We start from the raw sequence: 14264 nt of genomic DNA, 5'->3' as shown, positions 1-14264 counted from the left end.
TCAACCCCCCCCCCCCTTATTTTTCGGCTGGCTACGCGCCTGTGAGTGTTCATTTCGACAATTTATATTACTTATGCAGCTCGGAAATAATAAAAGTACAGGTCTTTGAATCAGTCGGCAATTTATCACCGTATCGGATCAAGTGCTGGATTTACCGTCATGTGTTTAAATACGACACAAGGTGATCATAACTATGTAAAAAAGAGAAACCAACTTGTGGAAATGAGTGTTTAATCTTATCTAAAAATTGATGTCACGTATACCAATAATGTCAAAAAATAGGCTAACTTGCCCCCAGGCAGTTGTAAATTCAAAACTTCTAAAATATAAAACGTGCATGTTAATTCAAATTCAGGCATATTGCAACAACTGGCTATAAAGGAAGTACAACAAGTATTTAATTTACATCACATATAAGCAATCGTGGGTCCTATAGATCCTAGAGCTCTATAGATATCTCTGCGCCATTGTCGATAGATTTCGTTGTCATTGTAACGACGTAACGAGTTATCGTAATGAGTCTTGAGACGCTGTCTCACAAGCAAAATGAGAGGCACCGGCGTGATGCGATGGAGCTTCATTGAAGACTGCAAGGATAATATAGCAACAGTGGCGACAAGGATGTATATTGCATATGGTTAATACACGAGTTCGGTTGAGTTTAGAATAGACGAAGCTCGTTCAAGAACTTAATTTCCCAAGTCAATGTATCAGAACAGAGAACGAATAATGCGGGGACGATGCTAACAACGGGGTGGGCGACGACTTAGAAATTAGAATCAAGAGCGTTCTATCACTACATAGATGGCGACATCGCAAATCAACTCGACCAACATTAAGTAGGCCGTATTAAAGTTGGAGGAAGTCTCCGATAACTATGTCGACGAGTGCGTGAGTTTAAGTAATAAACATGATAGTGTGCGCACCGGAGCCCTAATTAAAACGTAACTTACCATATTTCATGTTGACCGGAGTATCAACAGAAGGAGTCAATGGTTCGATAAGGTATTGTAATCGAAAACACAGCGGGAAACAATGTACTAATTAGGAGCTCCATAGAATAAATAAAAATTTGGATCACACGGCTAAGTTACTGAGAATTTGCATGAAATACTTAAAACAGTGGGTTAATTACTCAACACGAGTCGATTATTATCATTATTGAGGTAGTAATTTCAAAGACCTCGTGAAAGGACATATATTGGTAACTGAAAATGTTAATTATTGCGATTTTGATATCACACAAAATAGTTCCTATAAATATTTGATATGCCCACATTGTATTTGACAAAAGACCGCAAAACAAGACATTTCAGCGAACTTGAGATTTACGGTAAGCGCGATTCGTGGGTGCGAAATACTAGATATTATTGAGATCATCACCATAATTTCATATTGGCCGGATACCCCTTGTGTTTAGACGTGTTTAAAACAATTCAGTCAAGCTTTGCGCATATGACACATAAACGCAGATTACGAAATAGCAAATCCTAATTTCCTATCACGGTCCTGGCTTGAAAGAAATGAATTCTGAATGTTACCTTTTTCTATATTCTGTGGTGTTCAAATTGGATTTTATATAGCATGCCTTGGAGTTCCCAGTTATAACTACTTATTTACTATATATCGGTGCACATACAAAATAAGATGAAAATATACAAAAATATTTTATTATATATTTTTTTGGTGCGTCATGAAAATAAGTCATAAAAACAATATAAAAATTTATTATTGCTCGAGAAACCACGATAAAGTGCAAAAAAAAGATGTCGATTTTTATTAAAATTTTGCTGCGATACATAAATCTGCTTTCAATTTTTGTTGATTTATCGGCGAATTGCGTATGTAAATCATTTAATCAATGAAGTCTAGAACTAAAGATGTGCGAATGCGTTGTATGTAATGACGTGAAAGTGAATATTACGAATGAAGAAGGCCAATTGAAATTTTCTTGTGGTTGCCTTCTGTTCTCACGTCAAGCAAGGCACGATAATTGTATCATAACAATATATCCGGTTTCAGAGGCTCCGTACTTCTGTGTGTCTTGACAAATTTTACGTTATGTTGAGAGAAAGTGACAGACCTGACGAATAGCAAAATTATCCGGGTTTAATATACATTAAATCCGCACAGAACGAGTTAACGAGTTCAAACTAATCAGATATTGGGCCGGAGTCGTGTAATAATACCTCATGACCCTGCGGTACGCTGTAGTCAAAAACCAGTAATGAAGATAAGCGCCAGAAACACAAACGGGTTGCTGATTGGTACTGAGTTGTATGATAATGAGTTATCGTAGCGGCTCTGATAAACTCATTTATGTGTGACTGTGGTTTATTGAAGTGATTATAGTGAGTTGAAATTCGTATACATGCATTTTAAGTCCAGCTAACTGGAAAACCAAAACGGATGCCGTGATGTTTGAGGAACATGAACTCAAATATTATTTCACTCAATACCGAAGAAACCATAAAGGCTTAGTGGTTGAAGAGTGTCAGAAGGTAAGTTTACAACGACGGAGGCTCAGGCTACCAATACGATGCTTACTAGGAACTGATACAAGCCACTGGGGAAACAATAGGTATTGTTCGTACAACTAGTTTACTAATATTGGTCCCATCGGAAATAGCTAGTATAAAAGACACGACGAAATTGCCATTACATTACGGTGTAGTGCGGTATTTCAGTTAAGAATCAAATTAATACCATGGAAACTCATTATTATCATTACAATGAATATGTTTTCGATTTATTTTATTTATCAATAAAGGTTCTATATACAAGACAACTGTAGAAATACGTAATGATAAAGCCAATGCAGGTCAGGAATCACAAAACTCTGTGGTTACGTGATATAGGTATAAGATTGCAATGTTAAATGCGGAAAGCCTCACCTATTTCACTTAATCCGTGGTAATAATTGTTGAAAAAATTGTGCGTAGCATGATAAGACCAAATTTCATCGAGTACGACAATTGTATGTTTCCAAAGTCATTTTTAGTTTTGCAAAAATGCGATAGATATCAAAAATATCATATTATGATTGACGTGGTGTGACGACAATGGAAGTGGTTTGGTAGCTTTCCTTTCGAGATGATTCGGAAGATTATTAAAAGAATGTTGCTGAAACCGAAAGAATTGCAAACAAACTGGCCAATTTCGACATGATAGGTTAAGATGACGTTATCTGATGACAATAGATGTATTTATGTATTTTTTTCCGAAACTTGGAATGTTGATCCCCGACAGCTATAATATATCGATATATATATACGACACGTCCTGATTCGAAATCTTATTTCAATCTCAGGATGTGCGGCACATAGCATAACCGATTCGAAAACAAAATATTTAGATATTTATTGGCTACATTATGGCGAATGTGGAAGGCTAAGATATATCAAGAAAGTTTCGGAGAATAGTTATATAATAATGATGAGGATGTTACAACTGTCTCGAGTTGTCCAATGAAATGGATACATTACTTATTGTGGATCATGGAGTAGTTGCCTTTGATCTGGAGACCGTGATTCAAATTTGGTTCAAGCATGAGCACATAGTTAATATTGTCCAGGGCTACATAAAACGATTTGATCTGTTATAGTGAATATAGATACGTAGGACTTTATTGTGAATAGGCTACCCAACCAAACATTGGAGACCTGCGTGAAAATGAATTTTCTAAATGAATTAGATGTATGTATGTTTGAATTTAAATCCGAGCGCTAATCCTGGCTTGATTTTCAATTCAAGAAACATGTCCCGAGGTATCCAAAATGTCATAGAGTAAGTTAATAACTGTTTCTAGTGAATAATGCTTTATTATCAATAGTTTCTTGAAGTACACATATCTGTTTTACGAAACAGATTTGTCGAAAATTGAATGATGATACGAAGGGTTCACGCATTCGTCACGACGAAAGTGTTAACGCTAAACTATCAGTTCATGCTCGATCTGTATGATCAAAGTATCCGCAAGTTTACTATAATGCTATTGAAAAAAAATTGTGACATCATTGTATGTTTCGAAATATGTGCGCTTCGGAGTGGGAAATTGAAAATTTTATCGCGTATATTATCCTTTGTTTAGAAATTATGTGCTCAATAACAGTTATAGTACAAATGCTCACGTATGTTGCATGCAACAGCTGCGCCAACACGGCAAGCTACGTTTTAGTTTATGTTTAACTGCATTAGTACTACGTTGGCAAATCTATCGTCAGAAAAATGCGCCACTATTTCAAGTTTTCGTGTTTGCGAATCTTTTGCAAATTGATGGATTTTTAATTGTACGTTTAATATGTTATATTGTATGGTATCCACATGAATTATGCACTCAGTTGTGGTGGTCAAAACACCACTGAAATGAACTATCGACACAAAGTACCGAAAGACATAGCCATGATCAGACTCGAACACCAGAACTGAAAACTGACCATTGATGGGCATTGAATGAGTATCACACGTTAGGATATAAATGGTTGAAATTTGGGTGTCCGCCCAAATGGCACTTAATCATATTATGATTAAATCGGCCGCTTGCACCAGTAGCAAAGCATACAGAATGCAGCATCGTGATAAATTGCGCCGGAATCGCTCCACAAAGCCGATGAGCCGACGACGGAACGAATCAGAACAGTATTCGGAAGATATTGCATTGGATGTCGCGGAGCTCGAGACGAAAACCCCGTTTTCTGTCGAACTTGCCTATGCGACGTGAAGCGAAAGTGCTTGATAAATCCAGGAAACGACATACGCGAACGAGGAATCGATGCCTCAACTGCAATTGCGAGTAATCAAAAATATCTCGAAGGCTAAAAGACTCTGATCTATGAGGTGACAATATGTTAATTGGTCGGAATGAACGCTGAGTGTTTTGAGAACAATAAGTAATCAATAGAGCTACGTGATCATGATTTGAAGGCAGAAATGTGGATGGGACAATTGACTTCCGGGTTATGAATATATTTGTAAATGCATGCCTCTATTGCTAGTTATGTGAGCACGTATTGTTAGTAAGTGCTGCAGTTTTGTGTTGCTACGCCAAAATTAGCTCGGATAAGGACGAATGTCGTCATGTTTTAAAATACTTATGTTCGCATTTCAACATATCGGCACCTGACATGCCCTCAGGCTAGTTAGTAGATGCGTCGGAAATGAAATAAAACGTTGGACTAAAACTAAAGTAATATGTACAGAGTAGAGTTATGGGATAGTAACCATTGGAAATAACTGGGGGGAGGTAGAATAAAACAGATTACCCAAATTAGCTCCCTAAATAACAAAAGAACAAAACACTAATGTCATGTTAACTTGAAAATTTAGAACCTTTTTAGTCATGTTGTTAAGCATAATGAATTGTCATGTGTTAATTTTATTGCAGTATCGATTGTTTGCCTATTATGCCTGATATACTACACACATACGCGTCATAATTGGCTACGCATATATTAAGCCAAGACCCTCTACCCTAGCTGGAATAGAGTTTATATTTCGTGTTGAATAAGGACCTATGTTGCCTTTGGATCACAGCTTATACGAATATATAAAAAAGCTTAAGACACCAATACAAGTATTAAATCAAAGGAAAACACCGGAACACAACGATAGAAATATATATTGACCCTAGTCTTCGAATGACAGTCCTTTTGTGGTCATCTATCGGCATATTGTTGGTATATTTTATATGGATGTATATTGGGCAGGAAAGGCCTCAGCATATATATGTTGAAACATACCTTGGAGTGTTAATCAAGTTGTAAATTGTGCATGATGGATGGGAATGTATAAATTCGTATTATAATTTGAAGTGTGCTACATGTGTATCATTTATAATCGAGTTTATCAGTAATTACACCTGTTTAGCTGTGCAATTACCAGAATTGGAGTATTTGGTTGTATTAAGGTAATATCATGTACGGAATACACATAATGAGTATATAGTTAATTACTGGACCATATAAGGTCGCTGTTGACTGCTGTCAGGCGTTAAAGTTAGACATCTGGTACATTCTACAGAAGAAGCAAACGAACCGAGAGTGGAATCCTTGCCCGAAGTTCATCAAAAGACTGTTGCAAACTGCTCAATCCATCATTGATTGATGTTCAGTACAGCTGTGAAAATTACTTCTTGAACTCAAGGCATCTTTTTTTCATCTCTCTCATATTGGTGGCCAGTATCGGACTTCTGAAGTGCCAGTTTTTCTACGTATATGCCCTGTCAAACGTCACAGTGGGGACCGATCTTGATTGTCTTAAAGGCGGTAATAATAGTTATCATCCCAACTACTTGGACGGTGTCAAAAACGCTGTTGCCGTCGATAGGAATAGTGTTCCAGTGTCCTATGCCTTCAAAATATGAAAGAGAAAGCACTCCAAATGATGAAGCCAAATCCAATCAATACATTGGCTCATCAGTACTCCTCGTCATGTGACTCTCAGCAAGCAAATGTTCTGTGCGAGAAACCTACATGCGAATTTTATTACGACAACAAACCAATGACGAGTGGTTCAACGGACAGACAGGACATGCCGCAAAAGCAGTCCCAACTAACTGGACGTTATCTCGCCATCGTCGATAATTCGAAGCAATGCCAATCCAGACTATGGACTGAACATGAATTTGGCGACCATTGGCAATTGGAAGGAATCAATATGAAGTATTCATTGATCTGGAAGGACAGGGCCGCTATTTGCGATATCAGTATTCGCCAGGGATGGTCAGTGACGAATTTTCCCCACCTTCAGGAGTAGTCATATATTCCAATATTCAAGTGGTAACATTGTAAATATCTGTTTTCAAGGTCGTATAAAAGTAATACGATTAAGTTGTAGTGTTAATCGAGGTACAGCAGATAAATCACGCGATTGTTAAAATATGATAACATTGGGTAGAACTGTCGTATACAAGTAGAAAATAAATTGGAAAATAGTAGTTGCGTGCGTACTTTCTGGTAAAATTAATTATATATGAAGATATAATCTCTGGAATTATTTTTCTAATAAATGTCACATCAATGAAAGAGAGTAGGCTACGTATTAGTGCGATAGGTAACTTAATATCAAGAATTATTGTAGGTGATGTCGTGACCAATAAGCTCATGCACGGAACTGATACGATAATTAAATTTAATCTCTTGAAGTGCTTTTGCAGGTTTTTGTCGTAGATTATATTATATTGCATAACTCGAACGATAGTTAGATTTGAAATTATGTTTGGCACGTTGATACATAAATAAAATAAGTGTTTTGAGATTATTTGCGGAAGTGACGAAGGTAGTTTGACGGATTTCACAACATGAAAAATATTCGATATCTGTTTCATAGGAGATTAGAGATACGTTTACACCAAGGAATTGTTATCCAGATTATCCTTATAATCCATGTTATCAATGTAGTGTTGGTTATAGGCGCGTTATTTTTTAGTCCTCGACTTTGCGGGTGAAATCGTTATGGTGATTTAGGTGTAGCATCCTTATCACGGTGACACATTAAAAGAATTACAAAAATGCACCTAATATTGGCGTAACTGCTCATATTATGACAATAGTACACGATGTGGGCTGTTCAATTTAAATCTGCAAACAACGATTTACTTGTTAAATTAGGTACAGCCATCTTATGTCCCCCTTTTAAACACCTTATTTTGATGACATTTTCTCCAGAATTCAGTTTTGCATCTTGGCGTGGGAAGTCGCTACGATGATGTGCTGAATCGTCTCAAATCACTTCTTATAAATAATTATGATTCATCCTTGCATATTTTTTGTCCTGGAAATACCATGAACTATCATCGCGGTTTACAGATATTCGGTTACACTTACAAGCACATAGACCGAACCTCATTCTATAGTATATAGACACAATTGCTCATTTTGATGGAAGCGGGGGGAGAATTGATAACCTCAGCCCTCAGGTATGCCAAGCAAAAATCGATCACGATATTCTACAGTCAAAAAGTCACAGCAAGCGAAGGTTAAAATAAATGTATTTCAGTATTTATTACAGCGTCATTATTACACCTATGTGAAGCGTGAAACGGTTGGCAAAGGCGAAATGTGCAAAATCGACTAAGCCAACCGGTTGGTAAGTACTGCGTATATATATGCACGAATGCGTGTGCCAAAATAATTACCCGGAAAAGTGGAATGTGGTCGCACGAAGTGTGTTAGAGTCTGTCAAGAATGCGACAGAACCACTTTCCAGCGCAGTAACCGATAATGCTGTGTTGCTCAGTTTTATCACAGTTGTCGGGGAGTTCTGGTAACATTAGGACGCAACAAATTCCAGAAAAGAGGCCGTCGAAGAGAATTCATGAACGAGCACATGTCAAGTTATGGGATCCGATGTCGTTTCGCATCCTAGTCATGGGCAACAGTAATGGCGAAAGGTATGTTGATATATTTCCCATACCTCCTCATAAGACGTGGAGATAGAGCGTGGGCGCGCGCCAAATCTAGGGATTTGCGGTATAAGGGCACTTCCCGCCTCCTCCTTACCAATACAAACACTCACTATTAAAGGTGTACTAAACGATTATGAATTATTGGCTGACGATCGACAGCGATGGCGACGTTCGTTGCAAGCTGGAATGGGCCCAAATCAGAAAAGTTTTGGAACGCGATTAAAACATCCGGGATAAAACATAGTCCATTCCTAGTGGCAATAAATTGGAAATTGTGTGCAGTAGACATATTGTCGGCTTAGAAATTTGATTTAATTAGAAGCAGTTTTAAAGAAATGTGCTGACTTGCCCTGAGGGAGTTATTTTAAAATCAAACATCACGTCATTGAAACTTCGGAATAAATGTAATCTATCAAAGATAAATGCATTCGAGCGGAAGAAAAGACTGCAAGCGGATGACATGCCTTGAGGGCTATGTATAGCATGGATTGACATGCCAATAAGTTAAAGAAACAACAGAAATCTGAAACGCCTCGAGGAAACCTCTGAGCCATATATATGAAATGTTTCACGTGTAGTCTGTTCATGTTTCACCGGTAACCCCTTTTCAAAGTGTCTTCCGGAGAAATGAGTTAGGGTGAAAAAATAAATAGATCCACCGTATCAATCCATTGCAGTACGATCGGACGACACGAAAAGCAAAAACCCTACAGAAATGGAGTCTAGGCTACTCTTTATCCAGAACTAGACATTTACCAAACAGTGTTACGTCTGATACATATGAACATTTCAAAATTGATGGCATTTATAATGAGTTTAAGGATGGGGTATTGTATCATTCGTATTGTAGCCATAAGGAAATTGAGCGGTCTCTAAACACCAAACCAATAATAAACGCCATAAATTCTGACATTTCATGGCAAATACTTGATTGTTGATAGGACTTCACGTCTTTGTGGATAAGAAAGTAGGCTACATTAGATCTCGGACACTTATTAGAGTGTGAAAAAGGCTTCACAACAAAATGTACTGTGACTGACTAGATAAAACAAAATCCACCGAATTTTGAATCATAACCTAGCACATTCTTACGCATATTGCCCATACCGGTGCTCCTATTCATTTTTTTGGATTTTGAGCAATACCAAGTCTTCGAGATTGTGAAATTTGTGAGATTTCTTTGCACGCTGCGAAATTTTACGCTCATATCTGCATTGTTATTCATGCTGAACAAACGGATTGGGTATGGCTTCCATGCCTTCTTGCGGGCATATCAATACTACGTTGGTTCCTCTGCATACAGTTAATCCCAGCTGCCGGGTGTCTTCTGTGAGCTTGTATGGGTCGTCTGGGTCTCTGAGAAATTCAGTGGTGGTGTCCAATACCAGATTTAATAAAGGGTCGAAGCCTTTCAAGACTCCGGTTGCTTCCCTGCCGCCGTGAAACTTGACGCGAATTGGTCTTTCCAGGTACTTTGACAGGTCTAAAATGCTTTCTTTTTTCTTTCTCTCGCCCATTACAACTATATAGGCGTACACTACAAAAAAAAATTAGACAAGTTTGGTCTCAAATCGATTTTTTAGCAGAAAGTCTTAAAAACAAATTAGTCTTACCAAGTAATTTCTGTCTTAAAAGTAAGACAGGAATTGATCGAAAATAGTAGGGGTGCTTTGGGGGCATCCTTTTCAATGTCAGGGTCTGAGCGAAGGGGAAGCATGAGAGAGACCAGAATCTGCAGTGTTGGGATGATACTGTACTAAGGAGTTTACAAGATATTCACTAGATATAGTTATCAAGGTACATGCCACTTACTACTCGCATGCCAGTATGGAACCGGTGTCCAAGGCACGCAGGATCACGCCGACTTGGTCGCCAGTTGCACGCGATCACGCCGTCACGGGTCGTTGATTTCATTAAAAAAATGAAATGAAAAAAAATTGAAAAAAAGTCAATGTTCTCAGCCACCCCAAATGCTATATTCCAGTTAGTATGTGGTATATAATGTTTTGACCTAATCATCTAGCCAGGATCTGTTGATTACTGTCTGTTGGTAAAGTACTTGCAGTTGCTAACCTTTAACCATTAGCATCTGATCTCCTCTCACTGGCTCAACACAGTCATTTGATGTCAGTAACCTTGCTTGTCACGCGAAAAAAGCTTCTATCACGCAGGATTTAATTCAAAAAAAGGACGGAGATTCCAATCAGGCTCACATGTACTATTCAGATCAATATATATATATATGGTTGTCTGAGTCGAAAATAGCATTTATGGTGAGTGGGTAAAATGAGACCAAAAATACTGCACAATTCGTCTTAAAAACAAGACCAAATAAACTGAAGCATTAAAAATCATCTCGATAAACTAGCTGTGTCTGTGAGTGAAGTCCTTAGATAAGTATTGTCCCTTGTCCCATGGTCTCTCTCACTCTCCCCCTTCACTCAGAACCTAACATTGAAAAGGATGCCTCCAAAGCAGTGCTTCTATTATCGATCAAGTTGGGTCTTACTTTTGAGACGGAAAGTACTTGGTAACACTAATTGGTCTTCAAGACTTTTTTTGCTAAAAAACGTTTTGAGACAGAATGTAGGCCTACTTGGTAAGGCTAATTGGTTTTGAGACTTCTTTTTCTAAAAAAATCGATTTGAGACCAAATTTGTGTAATTTTATGCTCTTGGCCCATGTCAACTTTCCGGTCTCATTTTCAAGACCACAAACCATGTTGTTTCTTGATTAGCGAAATCAGACTTAAAAACAAGACCAAAAATACTGACACGTCAAAAACTGTCTCAAAAAGCCAGTTATGTCGTATGCTCTTTCTTGGCCCATGTCAACTGTCCGGTCTCATTTTTAATGGGTGAAGTTAGCCCTCAACGATTTGGCCCTCAAATTAAAAATTACTAACTAACGTCCTTACGACAGCACGAATCCAATGGATCACCATTTTAAAAATATCGACCATGATCTGTAAATCTCAAACGCCAAACGTAGTATTTTCATGAAATCAAATCAAAGCATTGGCCTGCAACAAACCTAGAATGATAAAATTTTAGGGGTTGATTATGGTGATTCAACTATTACTAAGACATAACCTAATATATTTCGCTTGACGAATCAAACCCGATCTGCACAGCCCTCTGGTTACTTATGCCACCATTATAATTTTTTTATAATTAACATGATCGCTCTACTGTGGAAAATAAAAAGCGTCGAATCTTGAAATAAGAACGAATAAATCCAATACCTAGCACATTAATCACGTACCGAGTTTAGACTTCTGACAGGAGCCGATTATGATCCAGATCAGAGGATGAAGATTCTGTTTAGACAAATTAACAGGATCGCTCTGCAGTTGAAAAACTAAAGAGCGTCGAATATTGGAATCACAACGAATAAAACTACTACCTAGCACATTAATCACACACCAAGTCTTGACTTCTGACAAGAACCGATTAGGGTCCAGATCCGAGGATGAAGATTCTCAGTGAAGACAAATTAACATGATCGCTCTACAGTGGAAAAAAGAAAGAGCGTCGAATATTGCAATCAGAACGAATAAAACTACTACCTAGCACATTATTCACCCACCGAGTCTTGACTTCTGACAGGAGCCGATTAGGGTCCAGATCAAAGGATGAAGATTCTCTGTTTAGATAAATTAACAAGATCGCTCTACAGTAGTAAAAATAAAGAGCGTCGAATATTGGAATCAGAACGAATAGAACTACTACCTAGCACATTAATCACACACTAAGTCTTGACTTCTGACAGGAACCGATTAGGGTCCAGATCAGAGGATGAAGATTCTCTGTTTGGACAAATTAACATGATCGCTCTGCAGTGGAAAAACTAAAGAGCGTCGAATATTGGAATCAGACCGAATAGAACTACTACCTAGCACATTAATCACACACCGAGTCTTGACTTCTGACAGGAGCCGATTAGGGTCTACATCAAAGGATGAAGATTCTCTGTTTAGATAAATTAACAAGATCGCTCTACAGTAGTAAAAATAGAGAGCGTCGAATATTGGAATCAGAACGAATAGAACTACTACCTAGCACATTAATCACACACCAAGTCTTGACTTCTGACAGGAACCGATTAGGGTCCAGATCAGAGGATGAAGATTCTCTGTTTGGACAAATTAACATGATCGCTCTGCAGTGGAAAAACTAAAGAGCGTCGAATATTGGAATCAGAACGAATAGAACTACTACCTAGCACATTAATCACACACCTACTCTTGACTTCTGACAGGAGCCGATTAGGGTCCAGATCCGAGGATGAAGATTCTCTGTTTAGATAAATTAACATGATCGCTCTGCATTGGAAAAAAAAAAGAGCGTCGAATATTGGAATCAGAACGAATAGAACTACTACCTAGCACATTAATCACACACCGAGTCTTGACTTCTGACAGGAGCCGATTAGGGTCCAGATCCGAGGATGAAGATTCTCTGTTTAGATAAATTAACATGATCGCTCTGCATTGGAAAAAATAAAGAGCGTCGAATATTGGAATCAGAACGAATAGAACTACTACCTAGCACATTAATCACACACCGAGTCTTGACTTCTGACAGGAGCCGATTAGGGTCCAGATCAAAGGATGAAGATTCTCTGTTTAGATAAATTAACAAGATCGCTCCACAGTAGTAAAAATAAAGAGCGTCGAATATTGGAATCAGAACGAATAGAACTACTACCTATCACATTAATCATACACCATGTCTTGACTTCTGACAGGAACCGATTAGGGTCCAGATCAGAGGATGAAGATTCTCTGTTTGGACAAATTAACATGATCGCTCTGCAGTGGAAAAACTAAAGAGCGTCGAATGTTGGAATCAGAACGAATAGAACTACTACCTAGCACATTAATCACACACCGACTCTTGACTTCTGACAGGAGCCGATTAGGGTCCAGATCCGAGGATGAAGATTCTCTGTTTAGATAAATTAACATGATCGCTCTGCGTTGGAAAAAATAAAGAGCGTCGAATATTGGAATCAGAACGAATAGAACTACTACCTAGCACATTAATCACACACCAAGTCTTGACTTCTGACAGGAGCCGATTAGGGTCCAGATCCGAGGATGAAGATTCTCTGTTTAGATAAATTAACATGATCGCTCTGCATTGGAAAAAATAAAGAGCGTCGAATATTTGAATCAGAACGAATAGAACTACTACCTAGCACATTAATCACACACCGAGTCTTGACTTCTGACAGGAGCCGATTAGGGTCCAGATCAAAGGATGAAGATTCTCTGTTTAGATAAATTAACAAGATCGCTCCACAGTAGTAAAAATAAAGAGCGTCGAATATTGGAATCAGAACGAATAGAACTACTACCTATCACATTAATCACACACCATGTCTTGACTTCTGACAGGAACCGATTAGGGTCCAGATCAGAGGATGAAGATTCTCTGTTTGGACAAATTAACATGATCGCTCTGCAGTGGAAAAACTAAAGAGCGTCGAATATTGGAATCAGAACGAACAGAACTACTACCTAGCACATTAATCACACACCGACTCTTGACTTCTGACAGGAGCCGATTAGGGTCCAGATCCGAGGATGAAGATTCTCTGTTTAGATAAATTAACATGATCGCTCTGCATTGGAAAAAATAAAGAGCGTCGAATATTGGAATCAACGAATAGAACTACTACCTAGCACATTAATCACACACCAAGTCTTGACTTCTGACAGGAACCGATTAGGGTCCAGATCAGAGGATGAAGATTCTCTGTTTGGACAAATTAACATGATCGCTCTGCAGTGAGTGGAAAAACTAAAGAGCGTCGAATATTGGAATCAGAACGAATAGAACTACTACCTAGCAAA

At 38.1% G+C, this 14264-nt stretch overlaps 2 protein-coding genes across 2 annotated transcripts in view; one reads left to right on the top strand and one right to left on the bottom strand.

The window, feature by feature from the left end:
* Nucleotides 1-210: 210 nt before the first annotated feature.
* Nucleotides 211-14264, top strand: part of LOC145448237 (uncharacterized) — a 160017-nt gene continuing 145963 nt past the window's right edge. Inside the window, exon 1 of the mRNA XM_080326598.1 lies at nt 211-5905. The gene's annotated coding sequence lies outside the window, so the exon portion shown is untranslated. The remainder of the gene's footprint in view (nt 5906-14264) is intronic.
* On the bottom strand, nt 7972-9964 carry LOC145448240 (U6 snRNA-associated Sm-like protein LSm7). Its single transcript, XM_080326602.1, has one exon. The coding sequence runs from the start codon at nt 9919-9921 to the stop codon at nt 9622-9624; it is 300 nt and encodes a 99-aa protein (XP_080182728.1). The 5' UTR covers nt 9922-9964; the 3' UTR covers nt 7972-9621.

Source organism: Botryllus schlosseri, chromosome 10, assembly GCF_051294905.1.
Source record: "Botryllus schlosseri isolate E-star chromosome 10, Bs_hap1, whole genome shotgun sequence".
NCBI lineage: Eukaryota > Metazoa > Chordata > Ascidiacea > Stolidobranchia > Styelidae > Botryllus > Botryllus schlosseri.
This window is presented reverse-complemented; position numbering and strand designations above follow the sequence as displayed.

Excerpts from the sequence above, each read along its gene's own strand:
- LOC145448240 (XM_080326602.1), bottom strand. The coding sequence starts at position 9,921 with ATGGGCGAGAGAAAGAAAAAAGAAAGCATTTTAGACCTGTCAAAGTAC.